This window comes from Salvelinus sp. IW2-2015, linkage group LG20 (assembly GCF_002910315.2).
Source record: "Salvelinus sp. IW2-2015 linkage group LG20, ASM291031v2, whole genome shotgun sequence".
NCBI lineage: Eukaryota > Metazoa > Chordata > Actinopteri > Salmoniformes > Salmonidae > Salvelinus > Salvelinus sp. IW2-2015.
Window position 1 is genome coordinate 54660941 of NC_036860.1, and position 13695 is coordinate 54674635.

The 13695-nt window shown below is 44.3% G+C and overlaps 1 protein-coding gene across 10 annotated transcripts in view; it reads right to left on the reverse strand.

Moving 5' to 3' along the window:
- The window catches only part of LOC111980524 (AP2-associated protein kinase 1-like), a 95870-nt gene that overhangs the window by 60860 nt on the left and 21315 nt on the right, over positions 1-13695 (reverse strand). For 8 of the 10 annotated variants that reach the window (XM_070449499.1, XM_070449498.1, XM_024011288.2 and 5 more), the window contains exons 6-15: positions 12316-12397; positions 11595-11727; positions 9222-9325; positions 8378-8472; positions 8024-8184; positions 4866-5026; positions 3558-3953; positions 2197-2312; positions 1687-1910; positions 1400-1501 (exon numbers count right to left, since the gene is read on the reverse strand). In XM_070449499.1, the coding sequence (XP_070305600.1) occupies positions 1400-1501; positions 1687-1910; positions 2197-2312; positions 3558-3953; positions 4866-5026; positions 8024-8184; positions 8378-8472; positions 9222-9325; positions 11595-11727; positions 12316-12397 (1574 nt within the window). Of the gene's footprint in view, positions 1-1399; positions 1502-1686; positions 1911-2196; positions 2313-3557; positions 3954-4865; positions 5027-8023; positions 8185-8377; positions 8473-9221; positions 9326-11594; positions 11728-12315; positions 12398-12901; positions 13034-13695 lie in introns of those variants that run through there. The other 2 variants (XM_024011291.2, XM_024011290.2) reach the window with 2 other exon arrangements.

Sequence of the window (13695 nt, forward strand, 5' to 3'; positions counted from 1 at the left end):
CTTCACAAGGTCCTTTGCTGTTTTTCTGGGATTGATTTGCACTTTTCGCACCAAAGTACGTTCCTCGGCGTACACATCACGGACAAACTGAATTGGTCCACCCACACAGACAGCGTTGTGAAGAAGGCGCAGCAGCACCTCTTCAACCTCAGGAGGCTGAAGAAATTCGGCTTGTCACCAAAAGCACTCACAAACTTCTAGATGCACAATCGAGAGCATCCTGTCGGGCTGTATCACTGCCTGGTACGGCAACTGCTCCGCCCACAACCGTAAGGCTCTCCAGAGGGTAGTGAGGTCTGCACAACGCATCACCGGTCCAGGACACCTACACCACCCGATGTCACAGGAAGGCCATAAAGATCATCAAGGACAACAACCACCCAAGCCAATGCCTGTTCACCCCGCTATCATCCAGAAGGCGAGGTCAGTACAGGTGCATCAACGCAGGGACCGAGAGACTGAAAAACAGCTTCTATCTCAAGGCCATCAGACTGTTAAACAGCCACCACTAACATTGAGTGGCTGCTGCCAACATATTGACTCAATGGAAAAATGTATGTAAAAAAATGTATCACTGGCCACTTTAAACAATGCCACTTAATATGTTTACATACCCTACATTTACTTCATCTCATATGTATATGTATATACTGTACTCTATATCATCTACTGCATCTTGCCATCTTTATGTAATACATGTATCACTTGCCACTTTAAACTATGCCACTTTTATGTTTACATACCCTACATTACTCATCTCATATGTATATACTGTACTCGATACCATCTACTGCATCTTGCCTATGCCGTTGTTTACCATCACTCATTCATATATCTTTATGTACATATTCTCTATCCCTTTACACTGGTGTGTATAAGGTAGTAGTTGTGGAATTGTTAGGTTAGATTACTCGTTGGTTATTACTGCATTGTCGGAACTAGAAGCACAAGCATTTCGTACACTCGCATTAACATCTGCTAACCATGTGTATGTGACAAATAACATTCGATTTGATTTGATCTCTAGGAGACAGAACGCGTCTCCTTCCTGAGTGGTATGACGGCTGTGTGATCTGCAAAAAACTATCAAGCCATCGACTTTAATACATTTTTAGAATGAGGCTGTAACATAACAAAATATGTAAAAAGTCAAGGGGTCTGAATACTTTCCGAAGGCACTGTATACTGTAGGGACATTAATATAATATTAATATATGCCATTTTGCAGATGCTTCAATCCAAAGTGACTTCAATCCAAAGTGACATGCATACATTTTACGTATGGGTGGCGCCAGTGGGAATTGAACCCACAACCCTTGGCGTTGCAAGCACCACGCTCTACCGACTGAGCCAGAGAGGACTGAACCACTATGAGTGATGGAGATGAGAAGGGTCTCACCAGCAGGTTGGGGGGTTGTTTCCCCAGGGGAGGAGACCTCCAGCAGGCCAGGTATCAGTTCCTCTGTGGGGGCCGTCTCCACCTCTTCTTCTGCAGCCACGTCTAATAGCGATAAGGTCAAAGTGAATGATACAGCTTTATCTGATTGGAAATACGATTACAGCAGAGGATATGTTAGAAATTAGGTCTAAGGGTGTATTTTTAGCACCTATCTCTTAGAATTAAGAACACACAGTATTCCGTTGTGTGTGCAACACGCACATGCGCACACACACAAACAGCCTCACCATCAGCCTGTTCATCAACCAGGTCTTTGTTAATCAGTTGCTCTGCACCGAGATTGGAGAAGTCATCATCACCAAAAGGGTTCCAGGCAGGCTGCGTGGGGGAACCGGTGGCAGGGCCAAGGGTAGGGGAATGGGCAAAGGCCGCTAAGTTGCCGTCTTGTGCTGGTTCACACACACTCTGCTGAAGGGACCGGGTGGAATTGGGTGGAGTTTTACCGACAGATCTGGAAAAACACACAAATGCCGGAACAGGTCAATTTGTTGTTACACACTAAAGAAGTGATGCCAAAACGTTGGTGGTTTACCCAATTAAATACTAGGAGTTTATATATAGAGTGTGCGACTCTATTTATTTTTTATAGTTTACAGTTTATTCGCTGTTAGTCAGCACCTGTACACAAAATAATTTTCAGCGGGTGTGCGCCAGCTCATGCTTTTTATTACACATTGAAATCTAGACATATTTAACTAAGGCTGATATTTCTGGTGATGATGTCATGCATATCTTACATTAACTGGTTGAGGTCATCCTCTGCTGTGGCCTCTTGCAGTAGTAGGCCGGAGTTACTTCCAGGTAGCCCACCGACTGCATGCTGGGTAACGTTACTCGGGGTGCGCTCTGCTGCCTTTGGAGAGTGGTGCGGAGTCATGGACAGAGGGACGGAGAGAGGAAGTATAAGAAACAATAATATAAACAATACAAATCTCACAGTCCAACTGAAGGGAGAAGAATTAAACAGAGGACGACTCATGAAAAATAACAAAACCCAATAACACTCACTAATTATTCACTTTCAATGCCAAATACAAATACATACAACACTAAAGAAAATGAGGGAAACAAAGTAAAATGAAGTGAAAGACGGACAGGAAAAAAAGAAAAAAAGTCTATCACACAGAAATGAGGGTCATTCAAACATTCACAATGTTGCAGTGTTTCAAGTCAATGAGAGAACAACACTAACGAACAAAACTGAAAAGACAGCAAAATGATGAAGGCTGATGTCTCCAGTGTCTCCTGACCCCTCCTGTCTCAGCCTCCAGTATTTATGCTGCAGTAGTTTGTGTCGGGGGCTAGGGTCAGTCTGTTATATCTGGAGTATTTCTCCTGTCTTATCCGGTGTCCTGTGTGAATTTAAGTATGCTCTCTCTAATTCTCTCTTTCTCTCTCTCGGAGGACCTGAGCCCTAGGACCATGCCTCAGGACTACCTGGCATGATTACTCCTTGCTGTCCCCAGTCCACCTGGCTGTGCTGCTGCTCCAGTTTAAACTGTTCTGCCTGCGGCTATGGAACCCTGACCTGTTCACCGTACGTGCTACCTGTCCCAGACCTGCTGTTTGCAACTCTCTAGAGACAGCAGGAGCGGTAGAGATACTCTTAATGATCGGCTAAGAAAAGCCAACTGACATTTACTCCTGAGGTGCTGACTTGCTGCACCCTCGACAACTACTGTGATTATTATTATTTGACCATGCTGGTCATTTATGAACATTTGAACATCTTGGCCATGTTCTGTTATAATCTCCACCCGGCACAGCCAGAAGAGAACTGGCCAACCCTCATAGCCTGGTTCCTCTCTAGGTTTCTTCCTAGGTTTTGTCCTTTCTAGGGAGTTTTTCCTAGCCACCGTGCTTCTACACCTGCATTGCTTGCTGTTTGGGGTTTTAGGCTGGGTTTCTATACAGCACTTTGAAATATCAGCTGATGTAAGAAGGGTTATATAAATACATTTTATTTGATGGCATTGGCATTGGCATGACGATAGATGGCTGGGTGGAACAATGGATGGTCTGATGTCACTTTCAAGCAGGTTTTGAGTGTGTCTGACAGCTCAGGGAGCAGACGCGGTGCAGGCTGCAGGTATGTTACCGTCTCAGTCTCAGCTGTGTTGTGACTGGTCTTGGCAGGGGTGGACTGGGTCTTGACAGGTGGATGCTGGGCCACTTCTTTCTGAGCTACTGGTTGCTGGGCAACTGGTTGTTGAGGAACTGGTTGCTGCCGAGCTGTAGGCTGTAGTGCAGCTGGAGGATGGGCTGGAGTAGGCTGAGCGGATGGTTGCTGCTGGGCCTGGCTCTGGCTGGCCTGCTTACGACGTGCTGGGGCTTTGGGTGGGGCTGGGCTGGACGGAGCCTGGGCCTTCTGAGGGGAAGGACTGGCCACCGGGAGAGGCAAGGCCTGTTGAGGGGTGCTCGGGGCCTCCGCCTTGGTCTGCACAGGTGGGACTCCTCCCACTGCTGCGATAGGCTGCTGCTGCAACTGTCCTGGCTACCACACAAAGACGTAGGACAGCACACAGCGTCAAAAAACCGAGACAACGAAGACAAAGCTGCTTCACACACAGACAACACAGTGTGCCACTAAGAATGCCTGTGGCTGTTATCATGGGTTCACCTGCATAACACTTCACTTTTTCAGAATTATATACCGGTATACCGTAAAACTGTCTTACCTACCTAAAAACTAAGGACCCATTGTTGCAATAGGAGGAGACTGTAAAAAATGTAATCACAGGAAAATATAATGGGGTGCAATTGTATGGTAACGTTTTTTTTCATCCAATTTCCTCCCTAATGCACACTTCTTCTCTGTTTGGTCAAGAGTTTCCTGCACTTCAATGACCTACTTATCTAAGCTTGTTCCATGATGACAGTCTATACAAAGGTTGGCTGAACAATAACCCAACCCTGAGGCAGCAGCTTGTCATACAGATGGCACTTTACAGCTGGCATAAGTGGATGTGTCACTAAGCAACAAAATCGTATGAAATAAATTAGCTATATTTCTTTGAAATTTATTTTACCAGACCCGTTAGAGGGTAAAGAGGAAAATTGTCTTCATAATTTTTTTGTTGTTGTTGCAAAAAACCATAATTATATTAACCCACTTAAATCTTTTTTTAAAACTTGCAGGGTTTTGTCCTGTAATTGATTAGATTCATTAAACGCTTCCAGATGCTCAGAAGACACGTCATCCACCCCCACCTGGTGATGGCAGTTATTTTTGCAGCAGAAACCTAGATCAGCACTCCTATTCTGAGACGCATGGTACAAACAGCCCCTGGTCTCCCATCCAAGGATCGACCAGACCCAACCCTGCTTAGCTTCAGAGAGAAGCCAGCAGTGGGATGCAGGGTAGTATGGCTGTGGGTTTGGGTGTTAGCTGGCTGCCTGAGTTTACCTGCTTCTGCTGAGCACCAGCCTGGGGCTTTCCACCCAGCTGGGGTATGGCCTCACTGGGAGGGCTATGTGATTGGCCAGTCGCAGGCTGAAGTGGAGCTGTGTTCTGTGCCTTCTGTGATTGGAGGGCTGCCGCTTGCTGGGCAAGGTTTAAGTTCACTCCTGCAAGGAGTACAGAATATGGTTACTATACAAGCCATGAAACTAAGAAAATATATTGCATGCTATATACATCACTGGCAAGACCTCATTAGATGAAACTGTTGAGAGACATTCTAAGCATACCAGCCATTTGTTTCTAAAGAGAGCCATATAATGTTTGACTAAATATAACTAAGATCTAATTTGTGAAATAAGTCAACCAAATTTCACAGAATGTTCTGAACAGTTTGCACCCAGAGGCATTTCTTTGAGTTACCGAAAGAGGGGAAAACAACTGTTTTAGGTCAGTGCAGGTCCAGCTCGATGTTAACTAGCTAGCTTATTTGGGTACATGCCCACTTAGGCAGACATTTATTTATCATGGCTAGTACCCACTGTCCGCCATCTTTATTTACTTCCATTTTCTCCAACTTAGCTACTGCCATTAGGTTAGAGAATCTACCTCAGTCACTTCTGTTTATCTCTTGAGTAGCTACAGTGCCTTCAGAAAGTATTCACACCCTTTGATTATTTTCCAAATGTTATTGTGTTACAGCCTGAGTTTAAAATTGATTAATTTACAAATATTTTTCACTGACCTACACAATACGCCATAATGTCAGTGGAAATACATTATTTCTTTATTTTTTATTAATAAAAAATGAAAATCTGAAATGTCTTGAGTCAATAAGTATTCAAACTCTTTGTTAAGGCAAGCCTAAATAAGTTCTGGAGTACAAAGTGTTATATTTGGGACAAATCCAATACAACACATTACTGAGTACCACTCTCCATATTTTCAAGCATAGTGGTGCTGCATCAAGTTATGGGTATGCTTGTAATCATTAAGAACTGGGGAATTTTTCAGGATAAAACATAAACGGATTGGCACTAAGCACAGGCAAAATCCTGGAGGTAAATCTGGTTCAGTCTGCTTTCCACCAGACACTGGGAGATTAATTCACCGTTCAGCAGGACAATAACCTAAAACACAAGGCCAAATCTACACTGGAGTTGCATACCAAGAACACTGAGTGGCTGAGTTACAGTTAACTTAAATCTATTTTCAAATCTATGGCAAGACCTGAAAATGGTTGTCTAGCAATGATCAACAACCAATTTGACAGAGCTTGAAACATTTTGAAAAGAATAACAGGCAAATGTTGCACAATCCAGGTGTGGAAAGCTATTAGAGAGTTACCCAGAAAGACTCACAGCTGTAATCGCTGCCAAAAGGTGATTCTAACATATATTGACTCAGGGGGTTGAACACTTATCAAATCAAGATACTGTATATTAGTGTTTAATTTTTTACAAATGTTAGAATTTTTCTTCAACTTTGACATTACACAATATTTTGCGTAGATCGTGTGAGGGAAAAATTATGTATTCACCTGACTTGTTGGAAATGTAACAATTATTTACTTAAACAGTGAGATATTTCTGTCCTGCTAATGCTGAGTTGTATGGTGTCCACTCTAGCTTCCTGGTGATAAAACCTACAGCTGGCCTTCCAGCGACAGGATGTGGGGTGGTTGTGACAGGGAAAGAGAGGAGTAGAATAAATGCCTCAATGGTTCTTAGACATCCTGGCCTGGGAAATTAGGCCAGGGTCGGAGGTTAAGATAACACCAGGGGCAGAAAAAGACAGGAAAGCCCAAAGTGGCTCATGGTGCCCCCCAAGCTAGACTGTAAACTCTGCTTCCAGATTCACATTAAGCATCTCCAATCCAAATTAAATCTAGAAATCGGCTTCCTATTTCAACACAAAGCCTCCTTCACTCATGCTGCCAAACATACCCTTGTAAAACTGACTATCCTAGCGATCCTTGACTTTGGCAATGTCATTTACAAAATAGCCTCCAACACTCTACTCAACAAATTGGATGCAGTCTATTACAGTGCCGTCCGTTTTGTCACCAAAGCCCCATATACTACCCACCACTGCGACCTGTACGCTCTTGTTGGCTGGTCCTCGCTACATATTCGTCGCCAAACCCACTGGCTCCAGGTCATCTATAAGTCTTTGCTAGGTAAAGCTCCGCCTTATCTCAGCTCACTGGTCACCATAGCAACACCCACCCGTAGCACGCGCTCCAGAAGGTATATTTCACTGGTCATCTCCAAAGCCAACACCTCCTTTGGCCGCCTTTCCTTCCAGTTCTCTGCTGCCAATGACTGGAACGAATTGCAAAAATCACTGAAGTTGGAGACTTATATCTCCCTCACTAACTTTAAGCGTCAGCTGTCAGAGCAGCTTACCGATCGCTGCAGCTGTACACAGCCCATCTGTAAATAGCCCATCCAACCAACTACCTACCTCATCCCCATATTTGTTTTTGTTTTTCTGCTCTTTTGCACACCAGTATTTCTACTTGCACATCCTCATCTGCACATATATTACTCCAGTGAAAATTGCTACATTGTAATTACTTCACCACTATTGGCCTATTTATTGCCTTACCTCCTTACTTCATTTGCATACACTGTTTACAGATTTTTCTATTGTGTTATTGACTGTACGTTTGTTTATCCCGTGTGTAACTCCGTGTTGTTGTTTTTGTCGCACTGCTTTGCTTTATCTTGGCCAGGTCGCAGTTGTAAATGAGAACTTGTTCTCAACTGGCCTACCTGGTTAAATAAAGGTTAAATAAATACAAAATAAAAATCTTTATGGGAGGGGTGGAACCAAGCATTCTGGGTATTAGCTATATGAACTGTGCATTGTCTGTATGATTCATACTCTCAGCCTAACAGTCAGTCAAGACTGTTGGGCTGACGGTCTCATTATTGCAATAATTTATCAATATTAAATAAAGATGATTGTTTGAAGAAATGACCAAGTCTCTCTCAGTACTGAAAATCCACGACAATCGTTGACCAAAAAAAAGAAAATTAAATCCTACTTTGTAACACAACAAAATGTGGAAAAAGTCAAGGGGTGTGAATACTTTCTGAATTCACTTTTAACATGCCTCAGTAAATAGGCAGAGTGACAGAGTGAGGGTGGGTTCATACCAAGAGGAAGGGCCCCCCCGGCAGGTAGGTTGGCCCGTTTGCGAGGGGTGAGGGCAGCCGGCTGGATGGGTAGGATCCCAGCGCTGGGCTGGGCATGGCCCGCTTTGGGCCTCTGCCGGGGCGTGATGGAGGTCTCAGTGGTGGGGATGGGGTCTGTCAGTCTGGGGGGAAAAAGGTGAGAGTTGGTGATCAACTTGTCAATGGTATGAAATTACCTTATGAATGATGTTAAAGCAGAACAGAGAACACACAACTGAAAAAACATGGATACTGGCCTCAATACTGCTGCATATAATAACAACAACTACAAGATTACTCAGGCAGCTCCCTGTATGACAAACACCACAGACTTACCTGGCCTTACTCTGTGTCTGGCTCAGGCTCTTCTTCGCTGCAGCAGCCTCGCTGGCTTTGATCGGCTCAGGGAGTTGAGCAGGAATTGGAGAGTTCTATATGATTACAGGTAAAAGTATTGGAAATTCATATTTGGGAGGGAATGGATCCATATGACAAGCACATTCAGTAGATTCAGGCATGGATTGAATAGAACATTGGTAGATCTGGCCCTGAGGCCAATGTCAGAGCAGAGAACATAAACATACAGGAAACACTAGAGAGAGACACCCTAGCACAGAGATAGACTGACCCACATACACTGAGTGTACAAAACATTAAGGACACCTGTTCTTTCCATGACATAGACTGACCAGGTGAATTCAGGTGAAAGCTATAATCCCTTATTGATGTCACTTGTTAAATCCACTTCAAAATTAGTGTAGATGAAGGGGAGGAGACAGGTTAAAGAATGATTTCTAAGCCTTGAGACAACTGAGATGTGCCAGTCAGAAGGTGAATGGGCAAAACAAAAGATTTAAGCGCCTTTGAGCGGGGTATGGTAGTAGGTGCCAGGCGGACCGGTTTGAGTGCATCAAGAACTACAACGCTGCTGGGTTTTTCACACTCAACACTCAACATTTCCTGTGTGTCTCAAGAATGGTCCACCAACCAAAGGATACCCAGCCAACTTCACACAACTGTGGGAAGCATTGGAGTCAACAGGGGCCTGCATCCCTGTGGAATGCCCCAATGAACTGAGGCTGTTCTGAGCCCAAAAGGCAGTGCAACTCAATAACAGGAAGGTGTTCCTAATGTTTTGTACACTCAGTGTAGACTGTCTCCAGAGCAGAGAAAGACTGACCTTAACATTCTGAACAGGGCAGTCCCGACGAGCGTGTTTAAAAGCAAAGTAGGACACCTGGTAGATGTCAGGTCTTTTGTCAGGGTCGGGCTCCAGCATGTACCCTGACAAACACCAACAGAATGAGAAGGAGAGGTGGAGGAGGTGGGTGAGAGAAAAAGTGAGACACCAATCAAACCACACCAGAAGAGACAAAAGCAACACACTGACTATTTTACATTTACATTTAAGTCATTTAGCAGACGCTCTTATCCAGAGCGACTATCCCACAACAGGTAGATTAAGCATGGTTAGATGAAGAGGTAACATGTTGTACAGGACTGATACTATATACACTAAGTGGACAAAAGTATGTGGACACCTGCTCATCGAACATCTCATTCCAAAATCACGGGCATTAATATGGAGATGGGTCCCCCTTTGGTGCTATAACAGCCTCCACTCTTCTGGGAAGGCTTTCCACTAGATGTTGGAACATTGCTGGGGGGACTTGCTTCCATTCAGCCACAAGATCATTAGTGAGGTCGTGCACTAATGTTGGGCAATTAGGCCTGGCTTGCAGTCGGCGTTCCAATTCATCCCAAAGGTGTTCAATGGGATTGAGGTCAGGGCTCTGTGTAGGCCAGTCAAGTTCTTCCACACCAATCTCGAAAAACGTTTCTGTATAGACCTTGCTTTGTGCACGGGAGCATTGTCATGCTGAAACAGGAAACTTCCTCAAACTGTTGCCACCAAGTTAGAATCACACAATCGTCTAGAATAATCCAGAAATGTCTAGAAGGTCAAGACAGTCGTGAAGAGGGTAAGACGAAACCTATTCCCCCTCAGGAGACTGAAAAGATTTGGCATGGGTCCTCAGATCCTCAAACGGCTCTACAGCTGCACCATCGGGAGCATCCTGACTGGTTGCATCACTTCCTGGTATGGCAACTGCTCGGCCTCCGATCTCAAGGCACTACAGAGGGTAGTGCGAACGGCCCAGAACATCACCGGGGCCAAGCTTCCTGCCATCCAGGACCTCTACACCAGGCGGTGTCAGAGGAAGGCCCTAAAAATTGTCAAAGACTCCAGCCACCCTAGTCAGAGATTGTTCTCTCTGCTACTGCACAGCAAGCGGTACCGGAGCGCCAAGTCTAGGTCCGAGAGGCTTCTAAACAGCTTCTACCCCCAAGCCATGAGAATTCTTAACAAGATGGGTAAATAGTTAATTAAATGGCTACCCAGACTATTTGCATTGCCCCCCCCCCCCCCCCTCTTTTACACCGCTGCTACTCTCTGTTGTTATCATCTATGCATAGTCACTTTAATAACTCTACCTACATGTACATATTACCTCAACTAACCGGTGCCCCCGCACATTGACTCTACCGGTACCCCCCTGTCTCGCCATTGTTATTTTACTGCTGCTCTTTAATTACTTCTTACTTTTAATTCTTATTCTTATCCGTACTTTTTTTAAACTGCATTGTTGGTTAGGGCCTCGTAAGTAAGCATTTCACTGTAAGGTATACCTGTTGTATTCGGCGCATGTGACTAAAACAATTTGATTTGATGCTGTAGCATTAAGATTTCCCTTCACTAGAACTAAGGGGCCTAGCCCGAACCATGAAAAACAGCCCCAGACCATTATTCCTCCTCCACCAAACTTTACAGTTGGCACTATGCGTTGGGGCAGGTAGCGTTCTCCTGGTATCGCCAAACCTAGATTAGTCCGTTGGACTGCCAGATGGTGGAGCATAATTCATCACTCCAGAGAATGCGTATCCACTGCTCCAATGGCGGCGAGCTTTACAACACTCCAGCCGACGCTTGGCATTGGGCATGGTGATCTTAGGCTTGTGTGCGGCTGCTCGGGCATGGAAACCCATTTCATGAAGCCCCCGACGAACAGCTTTGTGCTGATGTTACATTCAGAGACAGTCTGGAACTCGGTAGTGAGTGTTGCAACGGAGGACAGACAATTTTTAAACACGACTCGCTTCAGCAGTCGGCAGTCCCGTTCTGTGAACTTGTGTTGCCTAGCGCTTCAAGGCTGAGCCATTGTTGCTCTTAGACGTTTCTACTTCACAATAACACCACTTACAGTTGACCGGGGCAGCTCTTGCAGGGCAAACATTTAACAAACTGACTTGTTGGAAAGGTGGCATCCTATGATGGTGCCACGTTGAAAGTGTTTGTCTGTGGAGATTGCATGGCTGTGTGCTCGATTTTATACCCCTGTCAGCAATAGGTGTGGCTAAAACAGCCGAATCCACTAATTTGAAGGGGTGTCCACATACTTTTGTATATATAGTGTACTTCTAAAATATGTAATGGCACTGTAGAATCTACACTAATTTTCATAGCAGATACAGTGAGTGGTGGAACACTGACGGATGAGGCAGTGCAGGTCGTAGGAGTAGCGGGAATTGTCCGGAATGGTGAAACTCCCATCACAGATGGCCACCTGGCTCTCCCCGAAGGGTAGAGTGAAGTAGCACAGCTTATACAGCAAACAGCCCATCGCCTGGAGGGAGGGAGGGAACACACACACCACACACATTAGTCATTTAGCAGACCCTGTTATCCAGAGCAACTTACAGGAGCAATTAAGGTTAAGTGCCATGCTCAAAGGCACATCGACAGATTTTTCATCTAGTCAGCTCTGGGATTCGAACCAGCGACATTTCGGTTACTGGCCCAATGCTCTTAACCTCTAGGCTACCGGCCTCCACACACACACAACACCCACTATTTAAGTTACATAACATTTAGAACAAACATCCAAATGCCTTGAGAAACAAGATGGGAAAAGGCTTCTCCACACAAATATGTCTTTTCAAATGTCCTACTGTACCAACTACCTGAGATTCCTCTTGCCACTGGCCAAAGACTTGCTATAAGTTTTCATTTAGTTTATCTATATTTTATATAATTTTCATGGGTATTCTGTGACAAATTGCTGAAAAGTGTATTGTAAAAAAGCCCCATATAAATCAGAAGCTGGCACTGATACCATGACTAAAGCCTAGATTTACATTTACATTACATTTAAGTCATTTAGCAGACGCTCTTATCCAGAGCGACTTAGATCTAAAATACAACGTCCACTCACCCATATGTCAGCTTTAGTAGTGATAATCTTGCTGTTGTAGAGGTTTACCATCTCAGGAGCACGATATGACAGAGTGGTGTACCTGAGAGAGAACAGAACAAGGTCACAAACAGGAAGATGAACATCATAAGCTTTATCTAATTAACACTAACACTAACTAACGAAAAGGCTCAGCTCAGGTGGACTTTGAAAGAACTTTCTATGGCTGTAAAAAAGTTTTTTTTCAAAATAAATGAAATGGCAGGAAATGGTACGCATGTACAGTTGAAGTCGGATGTTTACATACACTTAGGTTGGAGTCTTTAAAACTCGTTTTTCAACCACTCCACAAATGTCTTGTTAACAAACTAAAGTTTTGGCAAGTCGGTTAGGACATCTACTTTGTGCATGACACAAGTCATTTTTCCCACAGTTGTTTACAGACAGATTATTTCACTTATAGTTCACTGTATCACAGTTGACTGTGCCTTTAAACAGCTTGGACAATTCCAGAAAATTATGCCATGGGTTTAGAAGCTTCTGATAGGTTAATTGACATAATTTGAGTCAATTGGAGGTGCACCTGTGGATGTATTTCAAGGCCTACCTTCAAACTCAGTGCCTCGTTGCTTTGACATCATGGGAAAATCAAAAGAAATCAGCCAACACCTTGTAGACCTCCACAAGTCTGGTTCATCCTTGGGAGCAATTTCCAAACGCCTGAAGGTACCACGTTCATCTGTACAAACAATAGTACGCAAGTATAAACACCATGGGATCACGCAGCCGTCATACTGCTCAGAAAAGAGACGCGTTCTGTCTCCTACAGATGAACGTACTTTGGTGCGAAAAGTGCAAATCAATCCAAGAACAACAGCAAAGGACCTTGTGAAGATGCTGGAGGAAACAGGTAGGAAAGTATCTATATCCACAGTAAAACGAGTCCTATATCGACATAACCTGAATGTTCGCTCAGCATGGAAGAAGCCACTGCTCCAAAACCGCCATAAAAAAAGCCAGACTACAGTTTGCAACTGCACATGGGGACAAAGATCGTACTTTTTGGAGAAATGTCCTCTGGTCTGATGAAACAAAAATAGAACTGTTTGGCCATAATGACCATCGTTATGTTTGGAGGAAAAAGGGAGAGGCTTGCAAGCCGAAGAACACCATCCCAACCGTTAAGCACGGGGTTGGCAGCATCATGTTGTGGGGGTGCTTTGCTGCAGAAGGGACTGGTGCACTTCACAAAATAGATGGCATCATGAGGTAGGAAAATTATGTGGATATATTGAAGCAACATCTCAAGATATCAATCAGGAAGTTAAAGCTTGGTCGCAAATGCGTCTTCCAAATGGACAATGACYCCAAGCATACTTCCAAAGTTGTGACAAAATGACT